This window comes from Erpetoichthys calabaricus, chromosome 8 (assembly GCF_900747795.2).
Source record: "Erpetoichthys calabaricus chromosome 8, fErpCal1.3, whole genome shotgun sequence".
NCBI classification, from domain to species: domain Eukaryota; kingdom Metazoa; phylum Chordata; class Cladistia; order Polypteriformes; family Polypteridae; genus Erpetoichthys; species Erpetoichthys calabaricus.
This window is the reverse complement of record NC_041401.2, coordinates 19,646,054-19,663,268: the sequence shown is the minus strand read 5'-3', so window position 1 is coordinate 19,663,268 and position 17,215 is coordinate 19,646,054. Positions and strand designations below refer to the sequence as shown.

The window sequence follows — 17,215 nt, the reverse complement described above, 5'->3', positions numbered from 1 at the left end:
CATATAATATACACAATATATACATGCAAGTATTTGGTCCCAGCACTGATTACACTATTTCCTAATTCTATCTGATATATATTTTTTTTACTATTATGCTACTTATTATATGCAAGTAAGAATCTGACTGTATTGCGTATATGTGACAGTAACTTTGGACTTGAACTAAAACAAACATTCCCTTATCCAGGAGTATTTTCACCTATACACTTTATCCATAAACTTCATCACAATATTCTGAAATGCCCATTCTGAAGCTAGAAAGTCCCTTATTGCCGCCTAACACTGGCCTCCATCACTATGAAACAGAGAGTGTTATTTCCTATCTGCTGCTTTCTCTCTGTCTTTCCCAGAATTCTTATAAAAGGCAGTCTGCTCACCTGCGCTCACTCTTGACACTAATTAACCCCGATTAGTGGACTATGTGACAACTAAGAGGCCATGTGGGGACAGTATAAACTGCCACAGAACTGCCTCCTTTTTTAATAAGGGCTATCACAAGTCAGCTGCATAAAACAAACAACATTAAATCAATAAGAAAGTGGATAACGTGCTTTGCTCACAGAAGCTGTTTCTACAAATTAGAATTAAAAAAACTAGATGGTGGATGGTGGACGTCTGTTTGGACAGAAAAGAACAAACAATACCATACCTTTTTTGAATCGAAGCTGTGTCAAGTCATATCTGCCATAATCCCTGAATAACAGCATTCCCCCAGGCTTCAGTAATCGGGTCAGTCTGTTTACAACCGTGTGCATCCTTGAGGCAAAGAAAAAGTTAAGTGGATATTTTGAGCTCATGGAAAATAATTTCTTTCAAATGAGACTGCAAGATAGTTTATTGGATTTTTTTTTTTTATTTCTGACAGTGAACTGATATCATATTTCATAAAGCAAACCTTTCAGGGCTTTTGGAAAGAAACGGATCTAATCAGCTAGGAAGAATGTAGTACCACAAAGAGATCTGGCCAAACACCACTATGTTCTCCTTCCAGGAAAACAGCAAGACATGTTAATTTTTAAAGTTAATCCCTCAGTCAAGACTTAAGACAGAAAATTACACTCACATTTCCAGTTAAATCACAGCTCACTAGCCTTACCACAAAGTTTAGAAACATCTGAGCAATTAACAGCAAATATTGACTATACCGCCAGCTTTACAGTATTTAAAAAATATGTTCTGTATAAAGAAAAATTAGGTGTTAACCCTCATAAAACTAAAAGGATTAATCTTCAGTCAGAAGGAATGCCCATGCTGGCCACGGGAGAAGGAGTTCTGCCACTAACCTGAAGAGGTTGTTCCTCCCAAAAAGATTTGAGAAGACCACACGCTACAACACACCCTTTGGTTTTGCGATTCAAGGGATCCACAGAACGCGGTGAATACTTGGCGTTGAGTCCAATTCATTTACTGTGAGTCGGTCTTTGTCATGGCTGTGTTTGCTGTTTGAAGGACTCATGGATATCAAGGTGCAGTCGAGGATGTGAGGGTGTCCAGTTTGTGAGGCTAGCAGAAGAACTGTCACTTTGTGCAGATGATGTTGTCCTCTTTGCCTCAACTGACTGTGACCTTCACCAGATACTTCAGTGATTTGCCGCAGAGTGTGAAGTGTCTGGGATGAGGATCAGCGGTGCCAAATCTGAGGCAATGGTTCTCCCTCGGAAAAGAGTGGATTGCTCTGTCTAGGTGCTGCCCTAAGTGGAGAAGTTTGGGTATCTCAGATCTTGTTCACAAAAAATGAAAAGAAGGGAACCTGAGACTGACAAGTAAACTGGAGCTGTCCAGCAGTCACTGTGCAGGTCCGTGGCGGTGAAAGCAGGAGATGAATTTTAATCCAAACCTTTAAGTTTACAGGTCGATCTACATCAAGGTCCTCACCAACGGTCTTATGACCAAAACAATAAGGTTGTGAGTACAAGCAACAGAAGTGGGGTTTCTTGGCAGGGCTGCGGCACTAACACTCTGTAATAAGGTGAAAGAGTCAGAAAAAATCTGGGCAGCTTCCGAGTAGAATCACTGCTCCTTGGGATCTAAGGGAGCTAGTTGAGAAGTTTTGGGCATGTCATAATAATGCCCCCCTGGTCAGCTCCCACTGGACAGACACCTTGTGGCTGAACTCGGACATGCTGAAGGGATTATATTTCTTATCTGGCTTGGGAATGTCTTGGAATTGCCGAGGAAGAGCTGGAATCTGAAAGTCTGGATTGACCTGCTTCCACCATGACCTTTACAAGGAAAAGCAGTTTGACAGAATGAGAAGAAATAAGATCCCCAGGGTTTATAGTTACACAGCGGCATCCACTGGGTGTACAGATGGATGTGAGGAGGGTTCCTATACCTCACTTGATACTCAGTTCATCGGAGTTAGAGGTAAGAAAATTAAGGATAGAATACTTAAACTTAAGGAAAAGAGGGATATGTGTGTATTTGTTATGTATACTATATAGTGGCTCTCCTCTCTTTATGTATTGTTGTGCGACATATACACTTAATTTACATTATTAAAAAAATATATCTTTCCAGTAAATAAAACAAACCTCAAAGGGGGTTTACAAGCTTTGCTCATTTGTCGCTGTACCCATTTTCCTCATGCACATTTATCACCAAGCTCTTCTGTCGGTGCTCTTTTGTTGTGTCACTGGAGAAGTGATATATACATTTGGGATTTATGAGGAAACATCTCCAAGGACAACAGCTATTCAAACCCTGAACACCTGATCACTGAGGCAGCAGAAACCTGCATTGCATCTTTGTGTATCCATCCTAGTTTGGATTTTGTTTCTCATATTGTATGTTGAGCTTCATTTAGGTGCCCCATTTAAAACAATTTCAGCGACTGACAACGTCTTTACCTTTTGGTGAGTTAGGAGGATGGATAATGCTGAAAAGATCACAAACACTAAAACACTTTCTGTAACGAGTTTCCCATTGTGCCATGAGTAGCCTGGGAAAAAAAGAAAAGGTGGCACTGAACAAGAAGGGGGGGGGAGGTAGCAAGGCACAGAGAGAGAGAGAGAGAGAGAGATAGGGCTGGGAAATTTGCCAAATATTAACCAATACTAACAATAAGAAATTCCCACCGAAACAATTTTGATCATGTCGGTATTTGCTCTCCTACTGTGAGCTCTAATGAGCTGTCACATTTAAAAATGACACCCCTCTGTGTCAGTCATAATATCCAGTTCTGTGCTCACTCTTCATTCAAAACAAAACAGTGTGTAGGACATAAGAAAACGTCAGCAGGAGCCGCAGTCAGGCAGGAGTGAGCCAGAGACAAATGCACACAAGCTGGAACATTATAAAATGAAGTGCTGGCTTGTATTTTGGCTTCAGCAAACTAGATATGGAGCAAAGAAATGTTAAATGTAAACTATGCTGAAAAAATGTTGCAGACAGAGAGAGAAACTGATAAGCACACTCGTGGCCGAAGTGATTCCCCAAAACAGACGTATTAGCAAACAGAAGAATTTGCTGATGACACTCCATATGCAAAAGATTCACATAGATGGAACAACCTGAAATAACGCAATTACTTCACAGCAAAGAACATAATCCTTCAGGCACCTTCAATGTGCTGTTTACTGCAAATCAATTAGAAATGGTAATCTTTTAAAAACTCGTGTATAAGTCGGGTCTTGAAACCTGAAAAATTGATCATAAAATCAGACCCCGACTTATATATGCCAATTCAAAAATGCGACCTTTACATTTTTTTTATATCCTCCAATCTCACTCCAGTTTCTCAGATGCACTGAATTTTTTTAAGGCAGAGCAGTTACTAATTTCTTTCGCCACTTCCACAACTTTTAATTTAAAATCAGCTTCATATTTTCTTCTGATCGAACGCTCCATTGTAGATAAGGGATGCTCTTACGATAAAGGTGTATGAGGGTGTGAGATACACAAAACACAAATCAGTGCAAATGTCGCTTAGTAATAGTTTGGGTATTGCCGTGTGGTTACTTACGTAGGCACAATACATAGAAAAAAAAGGCAGTGTGCTCCGTGGTTACTCTCTCAGTAACATATCGTAATCTCTTGGACCAATAGCGTGAGTTTTCCGCATTCGACTTATACGACCGACATTATAAAATACCGGAAATTATACGATAAAATCAAGCCCTAACTTATCCGTGGGAGAACTTAAACACGAGTATATATAGTATACAGGGTGACCAGACTGGAAGCCAAACTCTGCATCGCTGTCTTCTGTTGCTCTTACAATATATTAATTAACATGACTTTGCAAAGATCTGTTTTCACTTTGACATTAAAGAGTTTTTCTTTGCTGATCAGTATCAAAAACGCCAAATGAACTCCACTTTGTTTCAATGTTGTATAATAATAAAATGTGAAAACTCTCAAGGGAGTGAACACCTTTTCATGGCGTTGTACTTCAATTCTTTCTTGTTTATCTCGGCACCAGTGAGTAGCAACTTGTTGCATGCTGGTCAGACAAGCAAGTAAAAAATCTCCTGAACCTTTTATGTATGACAATGCTGCTGCTACTACTGCTACTACCACTACTTATCCCAATCACAGGCTCTGCACTGTAATCCAAAACATGTGAACCCGAGGTTGCTGTGCCATAGCCCCATTCTGGGTACACACACTCATACATACACATACTATACACTGACCAAAAGCCTAGGGCCACCACACTAATGCTGGGTAGGTCCTCCTTTTGCTCTCCATACAGTCTCAGTTCTTCATGGCATGGGTTCCACAAGACTTTGGAAACATTCTTTTGACATTCTGGTCCATGTTGACATGATTGTATTGCACAAATTCTGCATATTTATCAGCTGCACATTCATGCTGTGAATCTTCTGTTCTACCACATCCCAAAGGTGTCCTACAGGATTCAGATTTGGTGACTGGGAAGGCCACTGAAGAACACTGAACTCATTGCCATTTTCATAAACCCAGTCTGACATGACTATTGCTTTGCGACATGGTGCATTATCATGCCGGAAGTAACCATTAGGAGATGGGTAAATTGTGGCCATGAAGGGATACACGTTTTCAGCAACAATGCTGAAATATGCTGTGGCATTCAAGTGATGACTGATTGCTATTAACACACCCAAAGTGTGCCAAGAAAACATTCTCCACACCATTACACCACCACCACCCTGGACTATTGACACACAGCCAGTTGGGTGCATGGATTAATGCTGTTGGCACCAAATTCTGACCCTGTGTTCCTCAGTAGTAATCAAAATTCTTCAGACCAAGCTATGGTTTCCAATCTTGAACTGTCTAGTTTTGGTGAGCCTGTGCCCACTACAGCCTCTGCTTTCTGCTCTTGGCTGACAGGAGTGGAACCTGACGTGGTCTTCTGCTGTTGTAGACCATCTGCCTCAAGGTTCAACGTGTTGGGCATTCTGAGATGCTTCTCTGCTCATTAAAGCTGTACAAAGTGGTTATCTAAGTTACTGTACACTTTCTATCTGCTCATAGATGGATATGAAAGGCACTATATAATGGATAGATAGATATGAAAGGCACTATATAATAGATAGATATGAAAGGCACTATATAATAGACAGATAGATAAATATGAAAGGCACTATATAATAGATAGATATGAAAGGCACTATATAATGGATAGATGATATGAAAGGCACTATATAATAGACAAATAGATAGCTAGATAGATGGATTGATATAAAAGGCACTATATAATAGACAGATAGATATATATGAAAGGCACTATATAATAGATAGATATGAAAGGCACTATATAACAGACAGATAGATATGAAAGGCACTATATGATAGATATAAAAGGCACTATATAATAGACAAATAGATAGCTAGATAGATGGATAGATATAAAAGGCACTATATAATAGACAGATAGATATATATGAAAGGCACTATATAATAGATATGAAAGGCACTATATAATAGACAAATAGATAGATATGAAAGGCACTATATGATAGATATGAAAGGCACTATATAATAGACAGATAGATAGCTATTAAAGGCATGATATAATAGATAGATAGATAGATAGATAGATAGATAGATAGATAGAAAAGACACTATAATAGATAGATAGATAGATATGAAAGGCACTATATAATAGACAAATAGATAGATATGAAAGGCACTATATGATAGATATGAAAGGCACTATATAATAGACAGATAGATAGCTATTAAAGGCATGATATAATAGATAGATAGATAGATAGATAGATAGATAGATAGAAAAGACACTATAATAGATAGATAGATAGATATGAAAGGCACTATATAATAGACAAATAGATAGATATGAAAGGCACTATATGATAGATATGAAAGGCACTATATAATAGACAGATAGATAGATATTAAAGGCATGATATAATAGATAGATAGATAGATAGATAGATAGATAGATAGATAGATAGATAGATAGAAAAGACACTATAATAGATAGATATGAAAGGCACTATATAATAGACAGATACGTAGATATAAAAGGCACTATATAATAGACAGATATAAAAGGCACTATATAATAGATAGATAGATAGATAGATAGATAGATAGATAGATATGAAAGGCACTATAAGATAGATAGATAGATAGATAGATAGATAGATAGAAAAGGCACTATAATAGATAGATAGATAGATAGATAGATATGAAAGGCACTATATAAAGCAGATAGATACGTAGATAGATCGATATAAAAGGCACTATATAATAGACAGATAGATAGATATAAAAGGCACTATATAACAGATAGATAGATAGACATGAAAGGCACTATATAATAGATAGATAGATAGATAGATAGATAGATAGATAGATAGATAGAAAAGACACTATAATAGATAGATATGAAAGGCACTATATAATAGACAGATAGATACGTAGATAGATAGATATAAAAGGCACTATATAATAGATAGATAGACAGATAGATAGATAGATATGAAAGGCACTATATAAAGCAGATAGATAAGTAGATAGATCGATATAAAAGGCACTATATAATAGACAGATAGATAGATATAAAAGGCACTATATAATAGATAGATATGAAAGGCACTATATAATAGATAGATAGATAGATAGATAGATAGATAGATAGATAGATAGATAGATAGATGAATATCAAGCACTACTTAGGTTTTATGAGACAGTAATCTGCACCAGTATTCATTTTGTATTTCTTTGGGGAAAATATGTTGCATATACTTAATATTTAGGAATATTATTATTCGTAAAATGTGCTGAGTCTGTGATACCTGGTATGCCATTAGCATCCAATCCAAATATTTAATATTTTGAATGTCTTTGAGTTTCACTGTGCTGCTTATTTAAAAATCAAGGGAAAAAAGACATATCTGGTTGGGTGGAAGCAAATCTATTAAAATCTTTTGCAGTCGGCTGTGAGAATTGGCTGTCAGCCATTCTAAACAAAGAAATCGGACCAGCTGATATTTAATACAAGTTCCTCTATGCAGTAAAATGTCACTGATTGCTAGGAAGTGCACTGAACCAAGATTTCACTGCATTAGGGTTTAAATAAGATCTTTTCTTCCACCATTTCATCCTAAAGAGAATGCTTCATTACATGAAGAGCATCTATATTTTTTCCCATTAATGACATTTAAAAAATGTTATAGTTTGTTAAGCCCATGCTTTGTAAAGCACATTCTTAACGCTGGGATTTTATTCTCCTTCCAGAAACACTGCAAGCAAATGACCATTATTTTACTTCTTGCTCTCCAAGTTTCATTTAGTTTAAAATCTAAGCGTAACCGGCTTTTGCTTTAAGGAGCAAGATAGCAATCAGTGAGCTGGACCCACACACACACACACACACAATCAAAAAAAGAGTGTGCATCATCTGGAAGAGCAGTGCAGGCTATGAAATAATTCAGGTTTAAGTTTAAACCTCGCAGCCCTGTTTTTCAGAATGTCAAAGTCATGAGCTAGTGAGGGATTAATGCAGTCGGCTCTGCACACGTATATGCTTCTCAAGTGTTTTACTGCTGCTCTGAAGATCACATGAGCATGATTATCATGGGTAAAAAAAAAAGAAAAAAGAATAGGTTCATTAGAAGGACAATGCAGGACAATCTCAGAAGACAAATTAGCTCTGATGTATTTCTTTTCTTCTGTAACCTTCACCTACCTCTCAGGGTGAATAGATGAGAGCACGAAGACAAGAAGAATAATATCTAAGCTCTCATCTGGAAATGGATATGTGGCTGCTTCAGTGCACACATCATGAACAAAGACGTGACATAATGCAGGGCTGTAGTTTGGATGGGCCTGCAAAAAGGAGAAAAATGGATGAAAAATAACAATGGAAGTACTAACATGGTTCAGAGTTTTAGAAAACATTTAGCATAAATCAGAAAATGTCTGATATTGCATATTCTATGACAGGATCTGAATTGAGTAACAAGAAGAATGACCGCAGAAGAAGATTATTATCTAAAAAGTAGAGCATCAACATAGCTGATAAAGCTTTTTGAAGTTATGTAAATTACTGATGAAGAAAAAATAACATATTTGAACACCAGTGGCACACTGATTAGGGCTGTTGACTCCCACAGCCAATGTCCTGGGTTTAGATAACACTGTCTGATAATATTCCCTGAGCAGTTTGCATATTCTTCTCAAATATGTGTGGGTTTTCCTCCCACATTCATTGAGATGTGAAAGAATTGAGTTAAGAGAAGAATGACTGTATCATTATCTAAAAAGCACAGCACGAACACAGTTAATGGTGTCCTAGCAGAGTTTTGGCTTCTCCTTGTGTCTAAGTGGGTTTTTCTAACATACCCAGCAAGTTAATTTGTAATTTCAAACAAATCCTCTGTGATTCTAGGTGTTTCCACTGATGGACTGAAGCCACAGCTAAGAGTGGTTTCTCATGGAACAGGCCACTGAGAGTTCAAAAGGAGTGGCAGGCTACAGTCGCTTACATTGGAGAGACTGTGCATACAACAACTGCTGCTCGGGTGCTTCACCGGTCACAACTGAATGGGAAATTTATTGTATTATCATAGAACTTGTGAGACTTAAAAGGTACATTTACTAAGTTAATCTTCTCCCACCTTTGAAAATGAACAGACACACAGGTACACTGACATACACACAGCAATTCAATCCAGACAAAGTCTTGAGTGTGTCAATTGCCAGACACTCCACATAGGGATCCACTACCACTAGCTCCAACCAACATGTGGGTGCCCTCATGACACACATAAAAGCAAAACTCTTTTGGTTTTATGCCACTTACCAACCAAACAAAGTCTTACTTTTACCGCAGTTGTTCTAATTATTGAGTGGCAACCTTAATATTTATAATTGAGGAGATCGTTTCTCCCCCAAACTATGCGACTCTTTAATTCCACCCAGAGGGGTAAACGTTAACATTCAACATTATACATAGTTATTGTCTGTTTTTCTGTTTTCACCTGCATTGTTATCATTCTTTAATTTAATATTATTTATTGTATCAGTATGCTGCTGCTGAAGAATGTGAATTTCCCATTGGGATTAATAAAGTATCTATCTATCTATCTATCTATCTATCTATCTATCTATCTATCTATCTATCTATCTATCTATCTATCTATCTATCTATCTATCTATCTATCTATCTATCTATCTATCTATCTATCTATCTATCTATCTATCTTAATAGCATTGATAAACCCTGTGAATAAGACAGTAGCAATCCAACTCACACTAGGTGCCCTTTTATTATTTCAATCACTCAGATAAAAGACAAAGTACAGAAAATATAACAGCAACGTGGGATTTATTAATATACTATATAACAGTACCAAATAGAAAATAAAATACATAGCAAGCTCTGGATATAAACAGTTTTAGAAAAGCTTACTGAAAATCAGAAATGTCAAGGAGTGGATGTTGTCCTGGATGGCTTTTATTTTAGCAGTCAGTGTTATTCATAGATTACATTCTCTGATGACCAAATGAAATGGTGACTAGAGTCTCGCTTCCTCTATCATTGCCTTCTTTGATCTGTCACATGAGCCACGTTTATGTTAAAATTTACACATGGTGTTTCGGGACATGTGACATTATACACATTTGATTGGCTATCTTGTCCTTGTGATGAAGGACTCTTCTCCAAGTGTTTGACCTTTTTTCCCTTCCCAGCTTATAAACTAATTAAAACAGCATCTAGTCTTGTGGTGTCCATAGTATTTTTCAGTTCTCAGGTTATAAACTAATTGAAATAGCTGCAATCACAAGCTGACTGAAACTGGTGTACAGTGATCCCTCGCTATATCGCGCTTCGCGGCTTCACTCCATCGCGGATTTTATATGTAAGCATATTTAAATATATATCGCGGATTTTTTGCTGGTTCGCGGATTTCTGCGGACAATGGGTCTTTTAATTTCTGGTACATGCTTCCTCAGTTGGTTTGCCCAGTTGATTTCATACAAGGGACGCTATTGGCAGATGGCCGAGAAGCTAGATTGCTTACTTTTCTCTATCTCTCTCTTGCGCAGACTTTCTCTGATCCTGACGTAGGGAGATTGAGCAGGGGGGCTGTTCGCACACACCTAGACGATACGGACGCTCGTCTAAAAATGCTGAAAGATTATCTTCACGTTGGTATCTTTTGTGCAGCTGCTTCCTGAAACGACAGGCTGCACAGTGCTTCGCATACTTAAAAGCTCGAAGGGCACGTATTGATTTTTGACTGAAAAACAAACTCTGTCTCTCTCTCTCTCTCTATCTTTGTCTGCTCCTGACGGAGGGGGTGTGAGCTGCCACCTTCAACAGCTTTGTGCCGCGGTGCTTCGCATACTTAAAAGCCAAACAGCCCTATTGATTTGTTTGCTAGAGATTGTTTTCTCTATCTATGTGACATTCTGTGCTCCTGACACGCACTCCTTTGAAGTTTGCATTCTTTTAATTGTGAGACAGAACTGTCATCTCTGTCTTGTCATGGAGCACAGTTTAAACTTTTGAAAAAGAGACAAATGTTTGTTTGCAGTGTTTGAATAACGTTCCTGTCTCTCTACAACCTCCTGTGTTTCTGCGCAAATCTGTGACCCAAGCATGACAATCTAAAAATAACCATATAAACATATGGTTTCTACTTCGCGGGTGGCTCTGGAACGCAACCCCCGCGATGGAGGAGGGATTACTGTATGTTGTATTTAGTTATAAATTGCTGCTGTAATACATGAAGAATTTACACGAATGGATGCTGACATGGGTGTTTGTAATTAAAGTCCTGTAAATTCAGTTCATCCTGGTTTGCTTGAGCAAAACCATTAAAACTTAATATAAGCAGTACGCAGTTTCAAAAATGGAAGATTTAATAGTCCAGGACGGTGGGGAAAATGAAAAAAAAAAACACTATCTTGGAAGAAGAGACATTGGAGACTCTGAAGTCAGTTGGAAGAAGGTTCTATGATCTGATGAGATGAAAATTGAGCTTTTTGGTCATCAAACTAAACGCCATGACACCCCTTAGCTCTTCCTTTCCCACTCAATTTACTCAAAACATTTTAGAAGTTCCCTATTTATTCGTCTGGGTGAGTATTCTTTCCCACTTTGGTCACAACATCTTGATGTTGATGGCTCAGACCTCCCCATCTGTTTTTTTTAACCTGTTTATATAGTTCAGGATGATAACAAGCTGCCTGTGGCTGGCTGCCCCACATGTTGTACTGAAATAAGTAGATTCAGAACATGGATTAAATTAATAATTAAAAACTGTTAGTCAATAAAAGCACATAGGGAAAAAAAACAGAGGTAAAAAAACCATATATACTGTATATATTCACGTTTAAGTCCTCTGGCGGATAAATCAGGACTTAATTTGACTGTATAATTTCTGGTATTTTATAATGTCGGTTGTATAAGTTGAATGTGGAAAACTCACACTATTGGTCCAAGAGATTACGATATGCTAACGCCCACCTGAGTGAGTAACCACGGAGCACACAGCCTTTTTTTATTTTATGTATTGCGCCTACGTGACCACACGGTAATACCCAAACTATTCCGAAGTGAAGTTTGCACTGTTTTGTGTATCTCACACCCTCATACACCTTTATCGTAAGAGCATCCCTTATCTACGATGGAGTGTTTGATTGGAAGAAAATATAAATCTGGTTTTAAATAAAGTAAATGAAGTAGCGAAAGAAACTGGTAACTGTGCTGCTGCAACAAAATTTGATGCGTTTGAGAAACTGATGCGAGATTGGAAGAGGCAAGAAGATGTAAAAAAATTAATAAATAAATAAATTTAAGTGTCGCATTTTTGAACGGGTGTATAAGTTGGGGTCTGATTTTATGATCGATTTTTTGGGTTTCAAGACCTGACTTATATGTGAATAAATACGCTGTGGTGGATGGTCGGGACGCCTCCACGCTAGGAGAACCGGGGGAGCCAGCCTATCCAGAGCGTTACCTCCCCCCGGGCCGCTAGATGGCAGCCCTTCTGGGTTGCAGTGGTGCCTAGGACTCCCGCAGGGATTCATGGGAGTTGGAGTTTGGTGCAGCCCTGTTGGGATCCATGGGCGCCGCCAGGGGGTGCTGTAGCTGCTGCTGAGCCCTACAGAGCAGTTCTTCCATCACACCTGGAACTGCTGCCGGAAATAGGTCATCAAGCAACTGGAGCACTTCTGGGTGCGTTATAAAAGGAGCCAGCAGCCACTACTCGGAGAACCAGAGTCAGGAGGAGGGAGACAAAGCTTGCTGGGAGGAGTGGAGGAGAAAAAGAAGAAGAAAAAGGAAAAGAATTGTGTTTGGTTATTGTGCTTGTGTTTGGGACTGTGTTGCTGTGCTTGTGGGAGACGAGGAAGACATTTCCCACAAGGGAAAAGAAAAAATACAAACCCTGTGTGCTTTGAACTTGTGTCCTATGCCTGTCTGTCTCAGGAGTGCCCTTTACAACGCACAAAAAAGTATTCTGCAATCAGACATTCTGGAACAATGTAGTACCTAAGATTAAGCTTCCAGGTTACACATTTATTTTTAAATATCTACAGTGGAGGAAATAAGTATTCAAAATGTCAACATTTTCTCTCATTAAATATATTTCCAATGTAGCTATGGACATAAATTTAGACTAGACATTGGTATTAACTCAATAAAACGACACAGCCAAAGACATCTTAACATTGTCATTCATAAAAAAGTTATGTCATAGGAAAAGAAACATTTAACACAGAGTGAAAAAACCCCAAAGCAGCAGATTCCATTAATGAGTTCTCCTACCTGTGCTAATAAGAATCAGTTGGGGTAGAGCAGGATGGTTAAGTGATTACTTCCACTCTTTGATAATTGCAAGTTAGCAAATCATTTGTTACCAAACTGTCACACAAGAAACACCTCATGACAGGCAGAGGCAAAAAGCTCTCCCAAGACCTCCACAACAACATGGTTGAGCAACACAGTAATGGCGCTTGTTTCCGACAGATTTCTTAACACCTAAATGCTCCTATAAGCACCACTGTGGAAATTATCTGCAAGTGGAAGGAAAATCATTCCGCCATCAACCAGTCAGGCACATGTACTCATTGTAAGATTTCCAATTGTGCAGTCAGAAGGTTTTTCAGAAGAGTAGCATATGAGCCAAGGGAATACTTGAGAAGAGCTCTGGAAAGACCTGGAAGTAGCAGGAACAGATGTCACAGAGAAAGCAATAAGTGACACTCTCAACCACCATGGTCTCCATGCAAAATCACTCTGGAAGACTCCAAGAAAAGGCATACTAAAGCTTGTCTGACGTTTTCTACTCAAGACGTTTTCTACTCAACATTTGGTTGAGCCTGTAGAATACTGGGAGTATGTTGTGTGGTCAGATGAAACAAAAATTAAACTTTCCAGAAGCAATATGATGCGCCATGATTGTAGGAGGAATGGCTCTGCATATGACCCTAAAAATAATAAAGCCTACAGTGAAGTTTAGAAATGAAAGCATCGTGGTATGGGGGCTGTTTCTCTTCTCATGGTACCAGCGGATTCCACACTTTCAAAGGGAAGATGAATGGAGCAATGTACTGGGAAATTCTTGAGAAGAATCTGATCTTTTGCCATCCAGGGTGGAGTGGTGGCTCTGGGGCTAAGGACCTGTGCTGATATCTGGAAAGTTGCTAGTTCAAATCCTGTTACTGACAACAGGGATCCTACTCCATTGGGTCTTAACCTGAAAAATTGCTCCAAGGGTGCTGCACAATGCCTGATGATGTGCTCTGATCCACAAAAGGTCATGCAGAAAGATACCTTTCCCCCAGGGATTAGCAAAGGACATCAAAAACAAAATAAAAAAGAAATACGATGAAGATGAAATGTGCAGAACAACGATCCTAAACACACCGCAAAGAAGACACCCCATTAAATAAAGGTGTTGGATTGACTCAGTCAATCATTGGACTTAAACCAAACAGAACATTGGTGGAAGGAACTGAAGATCAAGATTCACCAGCAAGATCTCTTCAAGATTTAACGATTGTCTAGAAGCATGGGCCAAAATCCAATCTGAACACCACGAGAGACTAGTTTCTTTATACAGGGAGCATTTTGAAGCTGTCATTGCAAGCAAAGGCTTCTTCACCCACAACTGAACAGATTTCAGTTAGCGTGTTCAATACTTTTTCCTGTGTCACTCCACTTTATTGCACATACATTTTTTATGGACTGGAATGTTATGATGTCTTTGGTTGTGTCATTTTGTTAAGTTAATAGCAATGTCTGGTCTAAATTTCATGTGCATAGCTGCATTGGAAATATGTTGAAAGAGGAAAATGTTGAATACTTATTTCCCCCACTGTATGCATTATTAATACAGTATGCACATGATCAAATATGTTTGCCTTTCATTCATTATTCATATGTGGGTAGTACTTTTGTTTGGTTCTTCATTATTAGTAATAAAACACTATTTTTAATGCTTAGCTTTTAGAAACATATTTGAAAACTGTACAACGATGATTAATAAATGGACACCATCAACACTTTTGGGGCCTCATGTCAAAATCAGTAGTACTTCAGATTACCAATGACCTATAAACAGAAATTAGTGTTTATTGCTAGATGCAGCCAATGGGGACAAAAACAAGCATGGTAACTGATGCATAAACATTTTAAAATTAAAAGTAAGACAAATATTAACTCATTTAGAAAAGCACACATTATTGTCTACCAGTGGTGTGGATCTGGCAATAGCCGAGGACTCCGATAATGAAGTGTTCTCTGTAACATTTCAGATGGCAAGATTAATAAACTCCAACCTAATTTTTTTCGTTCAGAATCCCACCAAATATACTTCTTTATGTAATCTCAGCAGTAATGGATTCATTTTTAATATATATTGGGGTAGTATGATAGGCTAAAAATGTAATGCAAAAGTAAACTTTAGTGTTTAACCCTCTGTTACTCTAGCACAGGGTTCTCAAACTCCAGTCCTGGAGGGCTGCAGTGGCTGCAAGTTTTCATTATAACCATTTTCTTAATTAGTGACCTGTTTTTGCTGTTAATGAACTTCTTTTGGATGAATTGTAATTGACTTGCTCTTGAAGACTCAGACCTCTTAATTGTTTCTTTTTCCGCAATTAGATGCCAAATAATGGTGAGATACAAAATGAGCCAAAACAGGACCAGCATACTGTGTCTATCATATGATATCTGAAAATAAAGAAAGATGAAGGTCTCAGGAATGTTGTTCTGCACAAATGTCCACTTTTAACATTGCTCTTAGAGAAGTGAAAATCAACAATTTCAGAAATGTCTGCTATTACACAATGACAGCAGCAACAAGCCATCGAATTAAAGAACGAGTTTAATCAACAACAAGACTCAGCACCAAATTAAGCAACTGCTTGGAGTGAAATTGGTTGGAGTCTGAGGCCCTAACTTACTTGGTCTTCTGTTGGTTCACTCACTTCACATTTCATTTCTGTTTGGGTGCCACTTAAGGAAAGAAATGAAGCAATTGAGAGGAATGATAAAGAAATTCAGGGGAACAAATCAATTAAAAGTAATTCAAAATAAGTCAATTAGCAGCAAAAAACAGGTCATTTATTAAGAAAAGAGTTGGAATGAAAACCTGCAGCCATGGCCCTCCAGGACCGGAGTTTGAAAACCCTGATCTAGCATCACTTGGTAGCACTCGGTACTAAAGCAGTGGACTTTTATACTGTATAATTATTTATACTTACAGTAGTTTTATATGTTTCTGCAACAGGAACTAATAAATAAAAAATGTCTGAGGATGTCATCCTAAAACACTTTATACATAAGTCAACAAATATTTCCATATCTCTTGGTGAGCTCCTTTATATTACATGAAGGGGCAACATGGGAAATGAACCTGGGATTTGTCTTTTAATTCATATGCAGTGGATTCAGAAAGTATTCTGACCCCTTTACTTTCTGCACATGTTGTTGTGTCATGACTTTAATTTTAAATGGATACATTTGCCACTATTGCCCATCAATCTGCACTCAATAACTCATAATGACCACACATTTTCAGACACGTCTGCAAATTCAACAAAAATCACAAACTGAAATCTCTAATTCTTATAAGTACTCAGACCCTTTGCTGTGGCACTTCAAACTATGCTTACTATGCAAACTGTTTGCTTTAACTCTCCTTGCGATATGTTTAGACCTTGACTTTAGTCCACCTGTGGCAAACTGAATTAACTGGACATCATTTAAGAAGCTACACATGGACCTGTGTTTAGAAGGTTCATAATTCGCACTACATGTCCAGACAGAAACCAAGCCATGAAGTCCAAAAACTTTCTGTAGACCTCCGGGATAAGATGTTGGTGCGCTGCATATCAGGGCAAGAGGATAAAAACGTTTCTAAAGCTTTGAGTGTTCCCAGAAGCACAGTGGCCCCAATAATTTTGAAATGGAAGAAGTTTGGAACCACCAGGACTCTTCGTAGAGCTGGTCTTTTGGCCAAACTGAGTAACTGGGCAGGAAGGGCCTTAGTAAGGGAAGTTTAATGGTCACTCTAAGAAAGCTTAAGCAGTTCCCTGTTCAGCTGGGAGAACCAGTTGGGAGGGTGACCATCTCAGCAGCACTCTGTGATTCAGAGTTATATGACACCCATCTTAGAGCTTACCAAATGGAATTTAAAGGCCTATTACTGCATGAGGGAAAAGATCCTCCTGTCTAATGAGACACACATTTCACTCTTTGGGGAAAACTCTAAGCAGTATGTCTGATTAAGACCTGGCT

At 38.2% G+C, this 17,215-nt stretch overlaps 1 protein-coding gene across 3 annotated transcripts in view; it reads right to left on the bottom strand.

Annotated features, from left to right (window-relative positions):
* The window catches only part of mettl8 (methyltransferase 8, methylcytidine), a 144,166-nt gene that overhangs the window by 17,076 nt on the left and 109,875 nt on the right, over positions 1-17,215 (bottom strand). For all 3 annotated transcript variants that reach the window (XM_028806308.2, XM_028806307.1, XM_051930677.1), the window contains 2 exons: positions 8,147-8,286; positions 653-759 (listed from right to left, as the gene is read on the bottom strand). In XM_028806308.2, coding sequence (XP_028662141.1) covers positions 653-759; positions 8,147-8,286 — 247 coding nt within the window. The remainder of the gene's footprint in view (positions 1-652; positions 760-8,146; positions 8,287-17,215) is intronic.